We start from the raw sequence: 22293 nt of genomic DNA on the forward strand, positions 1-22293 counted from the left end.
ATTCCCACCCAATATCTTAATTTTTTTAAAAGAGGGTAAAACAAAGAGACACTACTAAGTCAGGTGAGGTCTGAAACAAAGGTTTTATAGACGCGAGCTTTCACAAAGCCTACCTTCAATAGAAATATCTGTATAGTTTTGTTTTTAATATAAATGCAAGCAGTTTATAAATAAACACTGCAAGGGGATATTATATGTGCAACCCACGTGTTGCAGAACTGTACTTTTGATTGAGAATCAGAAAGTGAAACTAGTTCTGTTGAGTGGAGTACAAAATGTAAACTGTTCGAACGGGGAAGAAGCAGATTTTAAAAATGTGTCTTTTAATATTCAAAAGTACTTGAAGAAGAAATGAGATTTTTAGCATTATGTTTAGTGAGGTCTTGTTCCTTTAAAGAAGGGATGTTTAGTTTGTGTTGATTTTGACTATACGTTGTCTTCTATAACAGAACACTAATGTAACTTGTCCCCATCCTGATCTCCACTAATCATGTCTTCCTTGTTTGATGAAAAGCTGTATTTATTTAATGGTACCAAAGACTGAACCCTTATGCTGAAATCTGCCTTATCTTCCAGTAGAGAGACAAGGTGGGTGAGGTAATATCTTTTGTTGGATCAGCTTCTGTTAGTGAGAGAGACAAGCTTTTGAGCTTCTGGGTAAGCTTGAAAGCTTGTCCCTCACCAACAGAAGTTGGTCCAATAAAAGACATTACCCTCACCCACTCTCTCTAATATCCTGTGACCAACATGGCTACAACAACACTGCATAAAACTTGTCTTCCAATACCCAGGAAGCCCAACAAGCAAACTGACAAGTGTCTCTCAAGCCTCTCATGGAGCCGGCTCTCCAGTCTCAAAGATCCATGGAAGCAGCTTGGTAACGTCAGCTGTCAAGGTAACATTCTTGTTAGGTTGTCTGTTTCCATAAAGAAATAGATTCATATGGAGCAGGCTTTTTCAGCATCATAAATGCTGATTCCAGACAACTTCATGTTCTCGTTAGTTCATTTGAACATTTCCTCTCTCTAGCCGCCATAGCACTATTGTTTATATGGTATGATAGTGTAATTTCATGCAGCTCTAATTAGAGTTGTGAGTACTTCTCTGAAAAGTGCCAGTCTTTTGTTAGCATATAAGGAAATCCTTGGAGGGCACAGATATCGGTACTGTCAAAATACCTTTCAAAGAATCTGTTCTATAAAAGATGATCTTTTTTGGCTTGGTTGGTGATAATATCAGATTTAACAAGAGGTGCATATTTTTAAAATCTCAGTTCCAAATTTTCTGCACGACTGATACATTCATATCAGGCCAATAGCTGACATTCAGTGGCTTTTCAGCTACCTCCATCAGAAGAATGTTCATGTCAACAACAGGGAGATAAAAAGAACACCAAAGAGCTAGCGACATTGGAAGCTTTATCTACAAAAAAAAGTATTTGCCCCAGACAAATGTGGAGTCACTGACTGTAAATTGAGAATGAGTAGTGTCTGTGCTTTGCAGCTGGAAAACAGTAAAGGTATGGAGCTGGGTTAATTGAGACAAAATCGTTCCCATTTTCTTTACAGAGAAGGGTATTTTTGGCAGACTAGTGGCTTCAATGACACCCCTTTTGAAAGTGGTTGGTGGAGCCTGGGATGTGCTGGAGCCTTGTCAGCATTAGCCTGTTCAGCACATGCAAGAATAATCGACTTTAGCTGCCTGGATAATTGCCATTCAGTCTACAGAGAAGAACCTCTTATTTTTTAATTGAGATTCAGAACGTTCCTTTCCAACCAGGTCTGTCTCTGAGAATCTGTAGTATAGGAATTTTGCCACGTGTACATATGACAAGATCTACACCTCTACCCCGATATAACGCTGTCCTCGGGAGCCAAAAAATCTTACCGCATTATAGGTGAAAACGTGTTATATCGAACTTGCTTTAATCCACCGGAGTGCGCAGCCTCGCTCCCCCAGAACACTGCTTTATATCCGAATTCGTGTTATATCAGGTCGCGTTATATCGGGGTAGAGGTGTACTAAGTAAAATTAAGCATGTATTCCCATCTTGTATTTTTATCATAGTGAGAAATCCAATCCATAGGCTTGTCCCATAGTGATCTTGAGTATCACTTCTCTTAGGAAACAAGTTTTTACATATTTGAGGCAGCAAATGTGGAGCAGCTTTTTTTTAACTGTGATTTTTGCACCCCTTACTTTTTTTATATATATATAAAAAGAATAAGTATGTACACAATGACTGCCATTAACAAGGTTAAGGATTAACTCTTTATTTCACTGGTTTGGAGCAGTTACTTCTCTGTAGTGTCAAATAAATCAGAGCAGATCCAGAGACACACACCACCCATATTGAATGAATTACACATTTTCAAGGTGACACCATTAGGAATCGGAAGTTAATTAGAAAAATAAGTGGAAGTCTGTTCCCTGTAAATCTCTGTCTCTTCGACTGGGTTGGGAACATGTAATTTTGTAAGGGTAGAAAAACATTCTGTTGTATTAAAACAGTCCAACCTAACATTTCAAAGCATCGTCTGTTCAGCATTTTTCTTCATCTCCAATAGTCTTCTGGCACAGTGACTGAAAATAAGAATTTACATTTATTAAGAGTATGGAACGAGTCAAAAAAAAAATTTTTGATTCATCTACCAACCTCCCCAGCTGGAATGAAAGAAACAAAATTTTGCAGGTCTAGATGTGTGGCATACATAATTTACATAATGTAGGTAGAAAATATTGCTACTTCTGCAAGTCCACCAGTTCTACTATGAAGCTTGCATGCCATCAGAATTTTTTACTTAGAGGAAAGAATAATGTATCTGAAACAGAACTTCGTTTTGTTTGCAACTTTAAATCAGCAAATGGTTTTCCAGTGTTTATCTTTTAAAACGTGCTCTCAACTCTTAGATTGTGTGCGCCAGTTTTAGCCTAATTTAAATTTACAAAATTTAAAGAATAGAAAAATCATGCCTGTGACTGTAGCTGTAAGTCCATTTCTATCAGCTAATTACCATACGATAATAAACATTGTTTTAGTTGCTGATAATATAACTTACAACAAAAAAGAATTTGGTGTTTGCAGGTCCTTATATTGTTTGGCAGGATTCCATTGTATTTATGTCAGTGGTGGGCAACCTGCGGCCCATGGGCCGCATGCGGCCCGTCAGGGTAATCCACTGGCTGGCCGCGAGACAGTTTGTTTACATTGACCGTCTGCAGGCACGGCCGCCCACAGCTCCCAGTGGCCGAGGTAATATCTTTTACTGGAACAGCTGCTATTGGTGGAAGGGACAACCTTTGGAGCTTCACAGAGCTCTACCCTGTAGAGGGTAACCAGAGTGTCTACGCTAAATACAAAGTGGGACTGATTGTTAAGCATAAGGGATTCACACACGCTGTAGGAGACCACTTAAAATGAAGTGGGTAATTAAAGGTTCGCAGGCGATAGGGTGGGTTACAAATTGGGTGTTGTAATGAGCCATAAAACCAGTATCTGTCATAAAACCTTAGCTACCTTGTGTCTGTCTGTCATATCCTGGGATCAATATGGCTACAACAACAGTGCAGATAAGTAATTCAGGGCACTCTGGGTTATCAGTAATGTGAATACAGGAAGTCATCACTTTGTTTTATATTGCACGTTCCACCTAATTGTGTGCCATATGTATTCATCCGTAGCAAGAGGATTCTCTGTTTGCAACCATGCCGCCCCTTTGTCCAATTGGGAGTCATTCTAAGGCACAAAGCCCTAAATCTGTGACAGGTGGACTTGGAGCTTTTACAAAGGTATTTGATTTATGTTCTTGGCCTTGTACATGGATGCATGCTCTGATAGTATCTCTGCACACTGGGTTTTGTCACAAAGCATGTAACTTTTCTAGTGCATATAACGGTACTGTTGGGAGTGAGTGTTCTTGGGGCCTGACTGCCAGTTCCGTTGTTATGTGATTAGGGAAATGAAAACTTTTACAACTGTCAGCAGATTAGTCTTGATTTCCATTCTGTTCTGTTGGCTCGATTGTTCCTCTGCCCTCTTTCCCTTGTCTGTCTCCCTTCTTCCATCTCATTCATCCTTTTCCTTGATGAACCACTGTCGTATTCTAGCAAATCTTAGAGCTGTGCTTTTATCGCATAATACAGTGGAACCTCGGAGCTACAGACACCTTGGGAATGGAGGTTGTTCATAACTATGAAATGTTCATAACTCTGAACAAAGTGTTATGGTTGTTCTTTCAAAAGCTTACAACTGAACATTGATTTAATACAGCTTTGAAACTTTACTATGCAGTAGACAAATGCTGCTTTCCCTTTATTTTTTTTTTTAGTAGTTTACATTTAACCCAATACTGTCCTGTATTTGCTTTTGTTGTTGTTGTCTCTGTTGCTGCCGCCTGATTTCTTACTTCCGGTTCCAGATGAGGTGTGTGGTTGACTGGTCAGTTCGTAACTCTGCTGTTCATAACTCTGAGTTTCTACTGTACATTAAAAATAAACTGCAGTAGTCTGAGACTCTAGGCTATTTTCCCGCCTACTAATACTTTAGCATGATTTCTGAATGTCAAATATTGGCATTTAAATGCATTTCCCAAAGTGTCACTTGTCCAGATTTCTTTTTAACCAACTATAGTATCACGTGTCTTCTTGTGAGCCAGTACTCTCCCCACCCCTTACAGGGGAATGAATGGGCTGATCTAATAGAAGAGGATTTCCATTTCTAACTACTGACCTTGGCATCCAAAATCAGGTGTTTATCCCAGAGTTCTGAGTGGCTGCCTTAATTCCTTTAAATTATGAGTTAATTTTGATGAAAGAGGAAGGGTGGTACAGGGTTTATGATGCTAGTCCAAGGCGCAGGAAACCCATGTGTGATGATGCCCTGCTCCACAAGACTTCCTGCATGACCTTGGCCAAGTCACTCAGTCTCTGAGCCTCAATTCTCCAGATGGGAATAATAGCAGTTAGGGGGATAAATACATTCAAGATGTTGAGACCCTCTGGTAATAGAGGTCGTAACGGAAATGAATAAGGCACACCCTTTACGTAATGTAGCAGGATAGAAAAGGATTTATCAAAGGTTGGGGTTTTGTCTGGGGTACAGGCCATATTTGGGGCAGGATCCTGGATGGGGAATTAAAAGTCCAGAGTACCGCTCAGCCCTGAGCAGACTAATGCATAGTTGCAGCTTCCAAGCAGAACAAACACAGTAAATATTAATAACGACACTTCGCACTTGTGGCCTTCCCATTACTTTGCAAACACTAACTAAGCCTCATAAGGCCCCTGGGAAGTTGGCAAGTATTCACCCCATTTGACAAATCAGGAAGTGAAGTCAGAGTGGTTCAGAGGCTGTGCGGCGGGAGCTTTTGGCCCTCTGTGTCTCTCTCAGCCTGGAAGCTCCTACCTCTCTCTGAAGACTGATGCTTGCAGATGATGATTTCTTTTGGGGCACAAAGCAGTTTGTTTACTCCAATTTTCCTTATGAAAAGGTGATAATAAAGCAGGAGCCTGGAGAGCTGCCCCAGCAACCACAGCTGCCGGTGACTGGGACAACCTCGCAGGCCTCTGGGCAGCAGTATGTCACTGTGAAGGGGAGTCACATGATAGCTTTGTCACCTCAGAAGCAGATCGTGAGCACAGGAGAGGGGACCACCCAATCAAAGGTATTGAATGTTTTGATGTCTTAAACTGCCTGGACTCAGTGTGGTTTCACTGTCGCATCTCCACGCTGCTGCTAGCACAGAACTGGGGGGATAGCAGGCAGCAGTCAGTGCTGCTTCTCTTAAAGCCATTGAGTTTGGGGGAGGTCATAGGAAACAAGCTATCTCTGTGCTGCTACCTTAGAATGCTGGAGGTACTATATGTAAGGGAGTGCTAGGCCGCGGGTTCAAGTCCAGCTCTAGGGGTAGTTCTTGTTCTTTTATTTTTCATAGGTAACACTGCTCTACAGCCAAAATGCTTCTGAAATAAATGTAGTCAAACTTTACTAATTCTGGATCACTGAGAACGAAAATGATGCTTAAAATTGTTGATTGGCTCTAGTTTTCAAGATATGCTATTGGGTCAGTATATACGACCCTTGACTTGGGAATGGCGGAGGATAAGTGAGTTATAAAGGGAAGGGATCTCAATTTAAACCAGAAATTACTAAAATACATCTTTGACTGGATCTATGAATAAATCTATGACTGGGTTTGGACAGTACTTGCTTTTTAGGCAAAATAATGAATGATGCAATCTGAAGCTGGTATTGCATCATACATGATATGAATTGCATCATGTTATTCCTAGAAGTCATGGATGATACAATCATAACGAAGCTTACATCACTCTACTGAACAAATTGCCCTATATCAGCTCTAGAAATCATACAGTGTCGTGCTCTCTTATTTGTCAGTGTTTGATTTTGCAAAGGGACACATTTCTGTTTAGCCAAAGTGAGCAGAGATGCCTCGTACTTGTGTGAACAGTGCAGATAACTTCTGCTATGTTTGTGGTGAAGTGACTTTTGCATCACAAAAGCGCAGTATAACCACTATGGTTAAGAAAGCCTATCACCTTTATTTTGGCTGGAAAATTGGAGATCAGGACAAGAGGTGGGCCCCACACATATGCTGCAACACTTGTGCAACAAATCTTCGCCAGTGGTTGAACAGGAAAAGGAAATCTATGCCTTTTGCAGTGCCAATGATTTGGAGAGAGCCAACAGATCATACCAGCAATTGTTACTTCTGCATGGTGCCTCCAGTTGGGAAAGGTGTGTCACAGAAGAAAAAGTGGACTGTGCATTATCCAAACATTCCATCAGCTATACGCCCAGTACCCCACGGAGAAGGACTGCCGGTTCCTGATGCACCAGAATCATTCTCACTTGAGTCAGACAAGGAAGAGGATGAAACTTCTGGTCCTGAACCATCAATGTCACAGGACCCACATTTTCTCCCATCCTCCTCCTCTGAACCACACCTCATAACACAAGGTGAACTTGTCAGGGATTTGGAACTAGCCAAGAGTAAGGCAGAGCTGTTGGGCTCCAGACTACAGCAGTGGAATCTCCTGGCAGGTGATGTTAGGGTTTCCATGTTCTGTGACCGTCAAAAGGATCTTGTCCCATTCTTCTTCATGGAAGGTGATCTTGTAGCCTGCAACAACATCGATGGTGTGATGGCAGCCCTCAACATCGTTCACGATCCAGATGAGTGGAGACTGTTCATTGATTCATCGAAGACGAGTCTTAAAGCTGTTTTACTGCATAATGGCAATGTTTTGCCATCAATTCCAGTTGGTCATGCAGTCCATATGAAGGAAACCTATGACAGCATGAAACAACTTTTGAGGTGCATAAACTATGACCAACATCAGTGGCAGCTTTGTGGCGATTTGAAGGTTGTTGCTCTCTTGCTTGGTCTGCAGACTGGATACACAAAGTACTGCTGTTTTCTCTGCGAATGGGATAGTCGTGCAAGAGATTCCCACTACATCAAGAAAGATTGGCCACTCCGACAGTCATTGGAGCCTGGGAGGAAAAGTGTTCAGCATCCACCACTTGTTGAATCAAGGAAGATTTTGTTACCACCCTTACACATCAAGCTGGGTCTGATGAAGAACTTTGTCAAGGCCATTGACAAAACACAAGCAGCTTTCAAGTACCTCCATGGAAAATTTCCAAGGTTAAGTGAAGCTAAGATAAAAGAAGGTGTCTTTGTTGGTCCTCAGATTCGTAAACTTCTTCGAGATGATGCATTTGACCATGCACTGCGTGGCAAGGAAAAGACAGCATGGAAAGCCTTCCAGTTAGTGGCAATAAATTTTCTCGGAAACAACAAGGCAGACAACTACAGGTTGTTGGTGGAAAACCTCCTCAAGGCATACAAAAGCCTTGGTTGCAACATGTCACGAAAGATACATTTTTTTGCACTCTCATCTAGATTTTTTTCCACCGAACTGCGGAGCAGTGAGCGACGAGCACGGCGAGCGATTTCACCAGGACATTGTAACAATGGAGAAACGCTATCAGGGCAAATGGAGCCCATCAATGCTTGCAGACTATTGCTGGACAGTGACAAGAGATGCTCCATTTAATGAATACAAGAGACAAGCCAAGAAGCGCCGAGTAGACACTGAATAGGACTAAACTATCTACATAATAGTTTTTTGCCTTTTGTTTCATAATAAATTTTATTTATATAACCCTTTTGCTGATTTTTAAAGTGTTACATAAACAGGACAGGTGAAATATTATCATGTAAAGCAACCATAAACACATGAAAAGACCTAGGTTTACAATTTATGATTAAAACTCTATCTACACAATATACATAGACATAAAATGTAAAAACTTAAATATCTTAGAAACAGTAGCCAATCAGTTGTTTTAATTGTCATATTTGAATTCAGCACATCAAAATACATAATAAATAGCACATTTTATCTCTGAAGCAGACGACTTCTCAAAAATTGTAGACCAGTGTAATTTTACTTACATGGGGAAGTTAAGGGGGTGGAAACAGCTGCATATTGTTGCCTGCAAGGAACAACCTCCTGCTTCCTATTTACTCCTCCGTTGCAAAGGTTTAAGAGAGAGCGAAACAGGAAAAACTAGCCCAGAATGGAAACTCTATTTTGCATCAGTGGAACGAGAACTACAGTAGATTTCAGTGTGATGTGTCAGTGAGAGAGAAGCAAAGCAGCTGGGGCATGCTTGGAGCTTAGCAGCTCCATGTGTAAAGGCTCAACAATCCAGACATCAAAAGGGTTAATTGCTGCCTTTCTACCCACTCTAAGGTGTATACAGTGAAATCTACCTGCCACGCACACGGACCAATGTATGCAAAATATATTTACATATGTAAAGGTACATTAATATTTACAAATCAGTTAATTGTTCTTTAAACTACCTTTTGGCCTAGTCTGGCAGGTGCACAAATGTGATACTTCCCTGGATGTGTTGTCTGTGTACAAAACTGAGGCTGTTTGTTAGTTCAACATTGGGGCCAAAGTTTCCAGAGTATTTTCATGAGTCAGTTGAATCTTAAGTTTCTCCAGAACCGTAGGTCAGCATGTTACCCCCCTGCCTCAGTGAGAGAGACTTGCTGGTGCCAAACTGTCAGTTCCTGGACACTCAGTCAGCTAGCTACCCCAACAAACTCATCAGAACCCTGCCAGCCCGCATTTTACCTTGCAGATTAACACCAAGTGTATCTTAGGCCCGGAACTCCCCAGAAGCGTCCCCTTGTGGTGTCTAGCCCCTGTCACTGGACACTCTCACTAATTGCCAGGTATGGTGTCCCCAAAGAGACTGTATGCACACAGCTGGAAGGTTACAACTTAAGATCGGTTCCTTTGTAATAATACAGCACTGTAATCTATTTATGGTGAAAACAAAGAGAAGTTGTTTAACAAAGAGCAGAGTGTCATAGATTCAAGTGAGCATTGAGCAAGAATAATGGAAACAGAAATGGTTACCAACAAAACAAAAGTATAACACTTTCTAGAGATTAAAACTTTAGGCTATAATCCTTGTCTAATACAGTCTCTCACCAAAGCTTTTTGCAGAGCTTGCTGTCTTCCAGTCATCACCACGACCCAGACTTTTGTGAATACCCCTATGCCCTCAAAGGGGTTTTCTCAGCAAATGGATAACAGAGGTTCTTTTTCCTTCCTCTCATGGTTCAGTAAACCTTTGAAATGCATCATTTTGAAGTGCACCCCCAGATAAGACTCTTTGTCCCCGTTGATTGCTCTCCTGTGTGCTGTCGCCCATGTTGAGTCCAAATTCTCCCCTCCACCGCCCTCCCGTCAACCTGTTTTTTTTCCTGTTGATGCTACATGTGGCGTGGGCTTCTATTGTGTCAGTTTTATCGTACTTAATTTATATATGACAGAGAGCTAACTATCTTCTCTCCTGGTTCTCCCTTTGCTTGGTTACAGACTTTAAGGCATAATATCAATAGGTATACATAACTCCTTCTATAGTGTTAATATAGGCATTTCACAATGATATCGATGACCAGGGTGTCACTGGCTTTCATTTGATACCTCACAAGGTACTTTTTAGATAAATACTATGAAAGCAGTGTGTTGAGTGTCGTGAGTTTGTCCGGCCTGATAGGAGTTTACTGACATAATAGTGAACCCTTTGCCAGTAGGCATTGAGTGCTTCCTCGGGTCGCATGGCTCTCTGCACTTCACTAAGGCAAACGTCAGGTTCTTTCTGAATGAAGCAGTTTCCTGTGTTGGGGAATATCGAGGGTCCTTGGATAAGTGGGTCACACTCAAATCTTTAATAGGCATTCTGAAATCATGGTTGGTTTTATAGTTATTTTCTCACCGGTGGACTGAACAGGAATGGTTGTGAGTTTGATCAGTTTTTTTAAATAGTCTCTGTGTTGGTCTTAGTTACATTTGAATGTGTTTGAGTCCCCCTTACATTAAGTTTATTGTTTCAGAATGGGTAACCTGTTAGCTTGTTTAACCTCTGAAATGCCCTGAAATAGATACCAACTTCTTGGGTAGCCCACCAGGTGGAATGTTAATTCTCTTTAGGTGCTGTACCAGGGAAATCCTGCCTGAAGAATGTCGTCGGTTGCTTATTTATTACAGGTCGTTGGGGTTCCTGTCAGTTCTACTTTACAGTCAACGGTGAAACAAGCTGTGGCTATCAGTGGTGGTCAGATACTTGTGGCAAAATCCAGCTCTTCAGTAGCAAAAGCTGTTGGTCCAAAGCAGGTTGTAACCCAAGGAGTAGCAAAAGCCATTGTGAGTGGAGGTGGTGGAACAATTGTTGCCCAACCTGTGCAAACTTTAACGAAGGCTCAGGTGACTTCAGCAGGGGTTCAGAAAAGTGGATCTCAAGGTTCAGGTAAAGTAACTTTACAACTTGGATTACAAAATTCAGATTCATTTTGGAACTCTGTCATGCTCCAGTATTACTCCAAACACAACTATATTTCAGAATGAGAGGGAGCATCTAGTCAAAATAACATGCTAAGAGATCTGTAGTAAAAACTTATTAGAATTAGGCTTGTGTAGTAATAAATAACACTTTATATGTAAACTATCTTCAACAGAAGAGATACCTAGAGCTGTATAAAGTGCTGCAAGCACAGCATTCTCATTGTTATGCACAGTGTTCATTGGTTAGCCACTATTTTGTTCTGACTTTATTTCAATTCTCCAGGTTTTATTATGAATCCCACTCTGCAAAACTGAATTTTTAACATGGTTTTCTGTTTTTTATTCCATTTCTAGTGATGGCTACGCTGCAGTTGCCAGCCACAAACCTGGCAAACTTGGCAAATTTACCACCTGGCACCAAACTGTACCTTACCACCAACAGCAAGAACCCTTCGGGAAAAGGAAAACTGCTTCTGATACCCCAAGGAGCCATACTGCGAGCCACAAACAATGCTAGTTAGTCTTGCAGGGAAATCTAATGAGTTAAATAATGTAATCATTTTGTAATTAATGTGTTAAGCATTTTGCCTTTTATTCTGGTACCTTGGGAATTAGTGATAGGACAAGTTTTTTTGTTCACCCAAAAACAAAAAAGGCAGCATGGTACTGTTCAGTGAGGGGACCCATGAGAGCTCTTTCATATAAGTCATCCCCTGACCCCCAGATTTTTTTAAAGCAATAACTGCAAATAGTGATCAAGTAAGAAAATTCCAGCCAGTCAGCATGCTTTTTTAACCCTTCATTGGTAATCTGGGAAAGGGAGTATACAGCACATTCCTGAAACCTGCAGCTGACATTAAATTGAAAGCAGTTGTGAAAACTCCTGACAAATATTAGAAAGGGACTGAGAGAAACTGGAAACACGAGCAGAAAATAACAAAAAGAAGATTCATCTTGGAAAAGGGCAGGCTGTTCTGGCTGAGGGGGAAATAATCTAAAACGCAAATGTTCATATGGGATCTGATCCAAAGTCCAGTGAAGTTGATGGAAAGACTCCCATTGAGTTGAGTGGGCTTTGGATCAGAGCCATAGTGAAAAAGCTGGGATGCAGTACTGCAAAGAGTATTAGGTTGATGGTTAAATAGATATTAGTTGGCAGTGTGTTGTGGCTGCTATAGAAAAGCCCAGTGCTCTGTTAGGCTGCTTATGCAAAGATGTTGCGTAATGTATATGACTCTGGAACAGTTTTGCCTAGAATACTCCCTTCAGTTTTGAACACAAAATTAACAGAGAGAGAACAACTAGAGGGAATCGGCAAAAATGGCCAAGGAGCTCAAGGGACCAAATTATACAGAAAGCTCAAAGGGTTGACACAGGAGTATTTTAGCTATGCAATGCCTAAGAGAGCCTGGTGTCGGGGGACGGGGGAGATCACCTTGACAAGTTTATGAAGGGTATTGACTAGAGCTGGTCAACACTTTTTTTAATGGAAAATAGGGGTTTTGACTAAATGAAATTTTTTTGCAGAAAAGTGCCTGTTTTCCTTGATAGTTTTCAAATTTTCATTGGGAAACAAAACAAAAAAATCAAAATTTTCCAGAGGGGCGTTTGCCCATTTTCTGATCAACTTTGGTATTGACACGATGAAGGCAGAGGAGGAGTTTGAGTGCAATACATGAGGCTATAACCAGAAACAGTGGGATGAAGTGTTTAAAAAAAAAAAAAAAGATAAATGTCAGTGCTGAAATAGACCTTCCTAACTGAGGTGTTTTGGGCTGTGATGTATTGCTGGGAGCCCCATTGCTTGGGACTCTCAGAGCTAGGTTGGGCACAATCCTGCACTGACAGGGAAATGGACAGTATAACCTCATAGGCCTTAGGTAAAGCAAATGTCTGATTCTTTGGAAAAACAGTAACCAATTTGCCCACTTCGTTGCTAGATAAGAGACTGAAAATAAGACTGAGTTCACGCTGCTCTCAGTGTAGGCTTAGTAAGAGTATCCGAATGCAGCCTTAGATTATCGCTCTTTGCAAAGTAATCATTGGTGAGTGCTCTGTAATGACTCTGAAATTATATTCAAACACTGGTGAAGTGTATCTGATGTAAAAGCAAAATCAGTAGTATGCAGGGTCATTGGTAGGATTTCACATATTCATAATCTGTAAGAGGCTTTTGAAAGAGCTATTAAATTGCTGGTTTGCATCTGCCTCTGACTGTAGAGATGGCAGAGCAATACAAAAAAGGCCTCTGTGCGCCCACAAGCAGCCTCGATCCCTTTCAGTTTGTTCCCAGAGCGTGCTGTGGTGGTAGAGCACAATACCACCCCCAGAATCGTGCTGTGCCCACTTCATTGGAAAATCAGTGCATAGATGATGCTCACTTACGAAGCACGTGGCAGCCTGCGTCGCACAAAGCCTTTAAAGTTGTATGCACGCAGATACCTCAGCTGCTGTCTCTGTGCACCTGTTGAGCTATCACAGAACCCCCCCGTCTAAGGACAGACGTGCATAAAAGAGAAATGGGGTGTCGTTGGAGAGAAGCGAATTTCTGTGTAGTTTCACTGTTGAAATGGTGTGGCTGCTCAGCCTCTGATGCCGAACTCTGCAGAGTCATTGTTTTTATTTTTGTTACAGGTCTCCAGTCAGGCTCTTCTACAAGTGCAGGGGGAGGAGGAGGAGGAGGAGCAGCAGCAGCAGCAGCAGCAGCCACTGCCCAAAGCACAAGTAGTGGCTTATCCCAGCATCTCACCTACACGTCCTACATCCTCAAACAGACACCACAGGTCAGAGTTGTACAGCATTTTAATTGATCCAGGGATGCCCAGACCTTGTGCTAGCATCGGTGGTTCTGTAATAGATGAGTTTCAAATTAAGGGGGAGCCAGACCCTTCTGGGGGGCACACCCACCTCTCTGCTCTGCTGGCCACTCTGTCTTCTCGTGTCTGCTGCAGCTGACAGTATGTTCTGTGCCACTCCCCCCCCTCCCCCCCCCGCGAGTTGTACGGTGCAACTTGCTGCTCCCTGCGGGCTGCTGCATGATGCAGAGAACACTGTTATTGTAGCACAAGGGAGGAGGAGGAGGAGAGAGAACATGCACCAGTGAATGACTGCAGGGTGCAAGCATATTTTCCAAAAATGGGAGAGGAAGGGTAGAGGCAACCTCCAAAACAGAGGTGGGGCAGGCGGTGTTGAGGGGGACATACCAGAAGAGCTAGAGGTCAGGGAGGCAGCCCCAAGGGGGAAGAGAGAGCACTAGGGGATAATAAAAGTTGTAGGCAGGGAGAGCACTAGAGATGGGAAGATGGAGGAGGGAGATACTGGGGAGAAAAAGCAAGGGTGAGCCATGGGAAGCAAAGCTAGGGTGGGGGGAAGGAGGACAATGAAAAACGCTAACAGAGGGAATGGACAAACAAAACAGGTGAGAGATGGCAATTATGGAATTGTATGCGAGGAAGGACTATGGGGGCCCCACAGGCTAGTCTGTTAGAGTGGGGTCTCCAGCTGCTGTTGGGTCTAGAATGGCTTCAGCTCTGCTCTAGATGTGGCCTTTGAGGAATTAATTAGGCTTCAGAGCTGAAGGGAAAACTAACACCCCCTCCCCCCCACACACACACCTTTTCTCTCTGCCCAGCTGTCTGAACATTCAGAAGGTAAATTGTATTTGTCACAGTGAATAAACTGAAGTATGTGAGGCGTATTAAATTACAGTGGACGTGTCTGAGCAGATTGGAACCTGGCTTGTGACCTTTTCTTCTGGGGTTCTCACTTCCAATGTGTCACATAATGTCGCTTTACAGTGAGATGAGAGCACTGCCTCTAGCAAGGACGTCCACTGTAATTAACTGCAAAATGCTTTTTAAAAAAAAAATCTTTGTGGTAGGAAGTGCTTTGAGCCCTGTGTGTACTCTCACTGCTGCGGAGAGCGAAGATTTCCTCTAAGACCCTTTGAGGTCAGCAAACAAGATCTATGGGCTTTCATATTTCTGTTAATTCCAAATGACAGTAACAAATCTGATTAGTGTGTGCAACCTGAAGGACAAGAAATCTTGTTTAAAATAAAATCTCAGATCACAGAGAGCAGTTACAAATGTCACTGTCACGTTACTGGTGCAGAATTCAATTTTTTTCATACCATTTGATTTCCACTCAGAGAGCCTAACCTAGGTAACTTTTATTTTTGACCAGGGCACATTTTTAGTTGGTCAGCCATCTCCCCAGCATTCTGGAAAGCAGTTGACACCAGCATCAGTTGTTCAGGGCAGTGTAGGAGTTGGAGCATCTTCCACTCAAGGACAGCAGGCATTAAAAGTAATAACTGGACAGAAGACTGCTTTATTTGCCCAGGTAACTTTCAAATATCATGTTGTTCAAACTATATGTATTGTCTCGTAATGGGGGGAAATAATGTAACCACTTTTACAAAAAGTTCAGCCCTCCTTTGGATTTAGTTAGGCAAGCAACAGGTTTTGTATTTATTTCATATTTTCACTGCAACAGATTGGTTATAAAAAAAAAAAAAAATCTAACGAAGAAAAAACTCCAACCTTAGGCTTAGCCTTTCAAAATAAAACAAAAAACATGCTTGTACTGTATGTGAAATATTAGACCAGGTTTTCAGACAGTGACCCCTGCATATGCATAGTGCAAATAACTGGACACAACATTGCACCTTGTTTTATTTAGATCCACAGGTTGCGTCTTGCAAATGTCCCATATCCCTGCATTGTAGACCTGCCCAGAAACTTCTTAGTAACTTAAATTGCAGGTGCAAATAAATTCAGGTTCTCTCTGAAAAGTAGGTCCTTTTAAGGTGTCTCACATCGGGGACCCAAAAATTGGGGGATCCATAATCACTGGGTCACTTCTGAAAAAGTAGACACTAATGTAGAAAATGAGCAGCTTATAAACAGTTGTCTCAAAGTTAAGCTTAGTGATCTGGCTTCAAAAACCTCTTTTTTCCTCAGAAATATTCTGATTTTTTGCTGCTCTAGTACAAAAAGCAGATGTTTTAAAAATGACTTCATTGGAATGCTTTCCCTTAAACTGAACTCTCTTTCGAAGGCGGCTCCTGGTGGACAAACGTCGCTGATGAAAATATCAGATGGTTCGTTGAAATCGGTGCCAACTTCCTCACAGCTCTCCAAACCCGGCACCACCGTGCTGAGAGTTTCAGGAGGGGTGATCACTGCGGCCACGACCCCAGCCATGTCCCTCCCTGCAAACGGTGTTTCACAGGTGAGAAGAAGCATTGCTAGTACATGGTCACAGGAACCTATAAATCAAAGCAAAACATCCAGGAGAGGCATACGTACAAGAAATGTGCACAGGAAAGGGGCGAGCGTGATGCTTGGAGACACTTCTGCTCGAATTATCCTTGTCTGTGTGCTTGCGTGAGTAGAGTATGAATTTGGCATGGAGTATGCTATGCATGTGGACTCCTCCTAGTTGAGTGGCTCAGGACCTCTGATGGGAGGAGGAACAAACTTGGTGTTTTGTTGACGTGTGTTCGCTGACGCACATGCCTAACCAACTTTGTGGTGTTACAAAGATGAAAAACTTTACATTCAGGTCTCTGCTGATACAGGTGTCTATAACGATCTGTAATGTTTAGTTCCTAACCAATACAATCTTAAAGAAATGATTTTGCTGTTTTTTCCCATCAGTAACCTTTTTTATTCAACGTTATTAGCTCTCTTGTGTTTCTGACATCTGCTTGTGTCCTTCCCCAATTTTACTCTTGACAGGAAACTCAACAAATTTCTATTGGATTTTTTTGCCATTTGGGCATATTTTGTCATTTTATCTGTGGACAGCAAAAGAGGAAGAAAACAGCACAAAGATGGACAGAAGTCATTGTAACTAATCCAGCTTCTGTTAAAACTTGCACTGCCTCTCCTTTGAGTGTTCCAGTGCTAATCGTCATCTGTTCTCTATCGTGGGGTTTTCTATAATACCCGTCATTGTAGTATTTGAGCACCACACTGGTAAATTAGACCTGCATAGTGAGGTCCCCAAAAGACTGATATGGAGTGATTTGTTTTCTTCCTTTTGTAGGTTCTAGGGGTATATAGGTTAAATGTATCTATTTTTGAAATATAGAATAAATCCAGTCATGATGGAAAGGGTTTGTCAAAAAGAAGGATCTTGCAGCATGCCCTGAAAAAGGTCAGACTTTGGGTTACTCTCCTTTCAAATACACATACTGACTGTGGGTGAGAGGTGACAGGAAGTTGCAAAGTGCTTAAAGATCTTTATACAACAGGGCAACAAAAAACCAGAAGCTGTTACTTAAGTATTGGTCATCTGAGATCCTTGACTCGCTATGAGCTTTTTGGTCTCTACTCTGTTGTGAACTGATCTCCTTGAGGTTGGAAGCCTGCAAGGTTTATGGTCCTGTGAATTTGGCAGCATTCAAAGTTTGACCCTTCTGTTTGTCCCTAAGTAAAGTGATAACAATGCAGCCCTGTCAAGAAAGGCATCCCATAGTGGCACAGTGAGCCTGAAATAAGGCATTTAAATTCCAAAAGTGTTGGGAAAGAGACGGACGAACGTTTTTGGGGTTCCCTCTGGACTTTCTCAAGTATCTGTGGTCCACTGCCAGTTATATTCTAATTTATGTAATTTAAACACTGCTGGTAAAAATTTCAAAAACACTTAAGTCCTATTTTCAAAAATGAGTGAGGCATTTAGGAGCCTAGATCTCATTGAAAGTCTTTGGGACTTAGGTTTCTGACTGCCTGAGTCATTTTTGAAAATGAGACTTAGCCATCTAAATCACTTAGGTGCCTCTGAAAATTTTACTCTACCTCTTCTTTTATTCTTCTTTCAATCCTGCTGAAATTGTAGTACTTGTGCTATGAAGGACACTTAAAGCTGTCCTAATATGGTCCTGTCAGGAAAATAAACTTTAACCCCTCTATTGACTCGTCCCTTACACTCCCATTCCCATTGTGTACTACATGATGTTACAGCTGAATGGGTGGAACAGCAACATCAAATCTGAAGCAATAATTAGCAGTGATAACTCTGGCTGGGAAAAGAATAGGGAGATATTTGGCAAGCTTAGTGAAAGAGACACAATCAATTGGCAATCAAGTCAGTTTAAAAAAAAAAAAAAAAAGTTTAGTAACTCCTCACCTGCCCCTGAGCTGAGTCCCCTGCCATTTTATAGTTTAGTTTCTTGTGTGTGTGTGTGTTGAATCTCATTTTCCTATTTTTTAAAAGGATTTTTCTCTATCTTGCTGTGTGAAAGATCCACGCAAACAAGGCAAACTAACTTCACAAAGGAGTGAAACTAGCCATAGGCAAAGGGTTGTCAAATGCACAAAGAAAAAGCTGTATGTTTTTCCTCTAATCTTTCAGTTGTAATAATCTTAGGCGTCACTTTCCACCTTTGCTAGACTCACATTCACAACACCACCCACAGTTTGTCTCCAAAAGGAAGAAGAGCCAGAGATTCTATGAAGTCCGCTAAGGACGTTGCTGTTGCCTGTCTATTTTACGCTGAAGCTGCTCAGATACTGTGGTGAATGGTGGCAGTACAAAACCCTAAGATCACAAAAGGAACAAATCACACTTCTGTCTGAATTTCTTTAACTACTATTAAGTTACCAGTGTCCCTTTTTAAATGAGTCACCTGACTGAACAATGTATTGTTGCTAAGATGTGGATAAAGCATTAACAAAACCATTACCTGTCAGTTGAACCAGTGGAGGCAGCTATAAGATGAAACTGACAAAATGTTTTCCCTTTCTCTACTGATGACTCTAGAGCAGTGGTTCTCAACCTTTCCAGACTACTGTACCCCTTTTAGAAGGCTGATTTGTCTTGCATACTCCAAGTTTCACCTCACTTAAAAACTACTAGCTCACAAACTCAGAAATAAAATAACAAAAGTGTCACAGCACACTATTACTGGAAAATGGCTGACTTTCTTATTTTTACCATATGATTATCAAATAAATCACGACCCCCAGCTTGAGAAACACTGGTATAGTACATAGAGCAGTATAAAGTCATTGTCTGCATGAAATTCTAGTTTGTACTTACTTCGCTAGTTCCTTTCGTGTAGCCTACTATAAAACTAGGCAAATACCTAGATGAATTGATGTACCCCTGGATGACCTCTGTGTACCTCCAGAGGTACGCATACCCCTGGTTGAGAACCACTGCTCTAGAGTTCTGAGCAGCTGTGAAATATTCAAGATTCTTGTAAACTTCTTTGCTGTGCTAACTCATCTCAACAAGGAGGTAAACCTCCTGTGTGAATAGGGGACTTGGTTCCTGAGAACGTTGTTTGAGAAGTTCCGGTAGCAGCACAGTAGTTCTTACGTGTATGGTCTGTTTCATTCCTGCTCAGAACTCCAGGGCAGTTGCAGGGAAACTGACCCGAAATGCATATGTTTTTGGAAATATTTTTAAGAGCTTTGCTTTGCATGACAGAGTTACCTAAAGACAGTAGAATTGTGGATAGGTATATATGCAGTTGCTTTTATTTCTCTTAAATGCTCCTCTCTAGCAGTATGACAAATTATTTTAAATGCTCAGTAAAATAAAAAGGAATTTGACACTGCCACATCTCTCTCTTTAATATAGCAAGTGGATGGTGCAGGTTCCAGTTCATCTTCCACTGTGGGTCCTGTGGCAAAGACATCAGGACAGCAACATCAAATTTGTATAAACCAGGGGCAGTCTGGTTCATCAGTAGCTAATAAAACTGCTACTTCTACTGTTGTAAGTGTTGCTTCCTTGATGACTACACCAACCCCTGTTTCTGGCAAAGCTGCTGTATCAGGTAATAAACTTCCTTTCTGCCTTTTGTTACTGAAATTTCGACTTGGACTATAACTCCTTCAGATACCTTGTACAGTAAACAGTAGAATTCAGAGCACTTGCATTTTTGAGCTCTTACCAGAAATTAACTGTAGATTTAGCAATTTCCCCTAGTTTCTAAAATCTGTCTTAGTAAAACGACTTTTTTATTAACAGAAAGAAGGTTGCGATAAGAACAATGAAAAGAACAATTTGAAATTCGACTTCTTAGGTCATTTGCATGTTGAATGTTTCTGGTTAGAGTAATGACTTTAGTTTTCCATTAGTGGTTAGTGAGGAATCTCTGTTTGGATGCCAAGTTTACTTTCTTTTTACAAGTTTCAGAGTAGCAGCCGTGTTAATCTGTTTCCGCAAAAAGAAAAGGAGTACTTGTGGCACCTTAGAGACTAACAAATTTATTAGAGCCCAGGAAGAAGTGGGCTGTAGCCCACGAAAGCTTATGCTCTAATAAATTTGTTAGTCTCTCAGGTGACACAAGTACTCCTTTTCTTTTTACAAAGATGCATCCCATTTGTCCAAGTACACCTCTACCCCGCTATAACGCTACCCGATATAACACGGGTTCATGTATAGCGCGGTAGCAGCGGGGCTCCAGCCCTGCCGCCGCTCCCCCGGGGCTGCAGTAACGGGGCTCACCGGCAATTTAAAGGGCCCGGGCTCCCCGCAGCGGCTGGAGCACGGAGCTCTTTAAATCACCGCCAGAGCCCTGCCGCCCCTACACCGGGGCTGCGGCAGCAGGGCTTGCCAGCGATTTAAAGGACCTGGGCTCCCCACAGCGGCCGGAGCCCTGCTGCCCCTATCCCGGGGCTTCAGCTATAACGGGGTTTCAGCTATAACACGGTAGGGATTTTTGGCTCCCCACGACCACGTTATATTGGGGTAGAGGTGTACATGGTTGTATCAAAAGGGAAAACACTGAAGAGATTTGAACACTGATACTGCAGACATAGTACAGTTTGTATCCAAACCATCAGTTCACTACCTACGGCTTGTATTTCCTTGGTTTAGTAATTCAGTTAGTCCTAAATGCAGAACATTTCACGAAACAATTTTTTTCTTACGCATCCCAGCACATTTAAGGTAGTTTCATTTTATTTTTTAAAAATTTAAACTGACAGTTTTGTGCATTCTTAGTTGAACTCCAATTACCATCCAATGTAGCTTGACACAGATCCTAACTAAAAAGAAAACTGTCATCTAGTAAATAAGGGAGGAGTCATTCACCATTTTCTAACATTAAAAAATAATGTAAAAATTAAGAATTGGAATAAATGTATTCTAAGCTAGATAATTGCTTAAATAAACATGTATAGATATAGTGTATTCTCCTGGTTAGCAGACAGAAATATCAACTTTTTAGTGTAAAAGCTATACTTAGTTACAAATCAACATGTTTTAATGATTATACCAACCAATGAGAATGGACTTCTCTTTAGGAAAATTCAAATGAAAAACAAGATTAAAATTAATTATTTAAATCAAGGTTTCCTGCTTTCTTACTCAAATCATGATTAAAATGATAATTTAAATCAATCCCCCTTGTAAATATGCTATATGTTCCTATTAGCTTTGCTTCTCAAGGCAGTTAGTATTTATTGTTAAAGGGCTTGGGGAGACCCAGGTTCAGGTCCATTCACCACAAACTTCCTGCGTGACCCTGGGCAAGTCACGTAGTCTCTCTGTGTCTTAGTTCCCCATCTGTATAATAGCACGGCCCTGCGCACAGGGATGTTTTGAGGAAGACTGTGATGTGCTCAGATCTACTGTAATAGGAGCTATAAAGGTAGAATTTAGTTTACTTCATTTACAGGTTACATTTATCAGATCCCTAAGGATAAATTCAAGAAACATGCAAGTCAAGACTTTTGTCTTATTCTGACAAGAGTCCTTTGTTTTGAGTATCTGGCCGTGTTCTTTTAAAACTCTTCAAGTATTAACACAACACCTCAGTCTCTGTTTAAGATTACTGTATTATTTATAAATCTTACCTCACAAATATCAAAGCCCTGTGCAATATAGTTATATAATGTGTCTGAGTGTGTTGGCAGCCATCCAACTCAACAAAAAACTTGTTTAACAATTCAGTGTGAGCATGGGCTTGCTAAGAGGATAGCAAAGCTTAGCTTATACCACCTTATTTCATGCAGAAAGGGAGAGAAATAGTAGGGGATAGACGGAACTAAGCATTGTATAATGTGTCTCTTTCCCCCTTCTTTTAGGATTGTTAAAGATCCACTCAAACCAGTCTAGTCCCCAGCAGGCTGTGCTGACGGTACCTAGCCAGATCAAACAGCTCAGCGTAAATACAGCACCTGGAGGTGTTCAGACTATACTGATGCCTGTGAACAAGGGTAAATGCAGCGGCATTAGATGGTGTTTGACATAGCAAAGAGCTCGGCCATTCTTGCCATACAACAATACAAGGTTTACAAATACCCATGAAGAAAGCGTGTAGTGGGTTTCAGTTGTTCCCAAGCTTTCATGTTGTACATACAATATAACTTGCTATCAAGGGTTAATAAAACTATCCATCTAAAAAAAGGGTGAAGCACTAGCTTGCAAGAG

The 22293-nt window shown here is 41.4% G+C and overlaps 1 protein-coding gene across 1 annotated transcript in view; it reads left to right on the forward strand.

Annotated features, from left to right (window-relative positions):
* The window catches only part of YEATS2 (YEATS domain containing 2), a 72850-nt gene that overhangs the window by 34746 nt on the left and 15811 nt on the right, over positions 1-22293 (forward strand). The window contains exons 14-23 of the mRNA XM_024216801.3: positions 792-895; positions 3682-3789; positions 5490-5663; positions 10603-10861; positions 11251-11412; positions 13531-13679; positions 15082-15240; positions 15958-16131; positions 19492-19690; positions 21948-22079. Coding sequence (XP_024072569.1) covers positions 792-895; positions 3682-3789; positions 5490-5663; positions 10603-10861; positions 11251-11412; positions 13531-13679; positions 15082-15240; positions 15958-16131; positions 19492-19690; positions 21948-22079 — 1620 coding nt within the window. The remainder of the gene's footprint in view (positions 1-791; positions 896-3681; positions 3790-5489; positions 5664-10602; positions 10862-11250; positions 11413-13530; positions 13680-15081; positions 15241-15957; positions 16132-19491; positions 19691-21947; positions 22080-22293) is intronic.

Source organism: Terrapene carolina, unplaced genomic scaffold (genome assembly GCF_002925995.2).
Source record: "Terrapene carolina triunguis isolate 2854851 unplaced genomic scaffold, T_m_triunguis-2.0 Scaffold88, whole genome shotgun sequence".
Lineage (NCBI taxonomy): Eukaryota > Metazoa > Chordata > Testudines > Emydidae > Terrapene > Terrapene triunguis.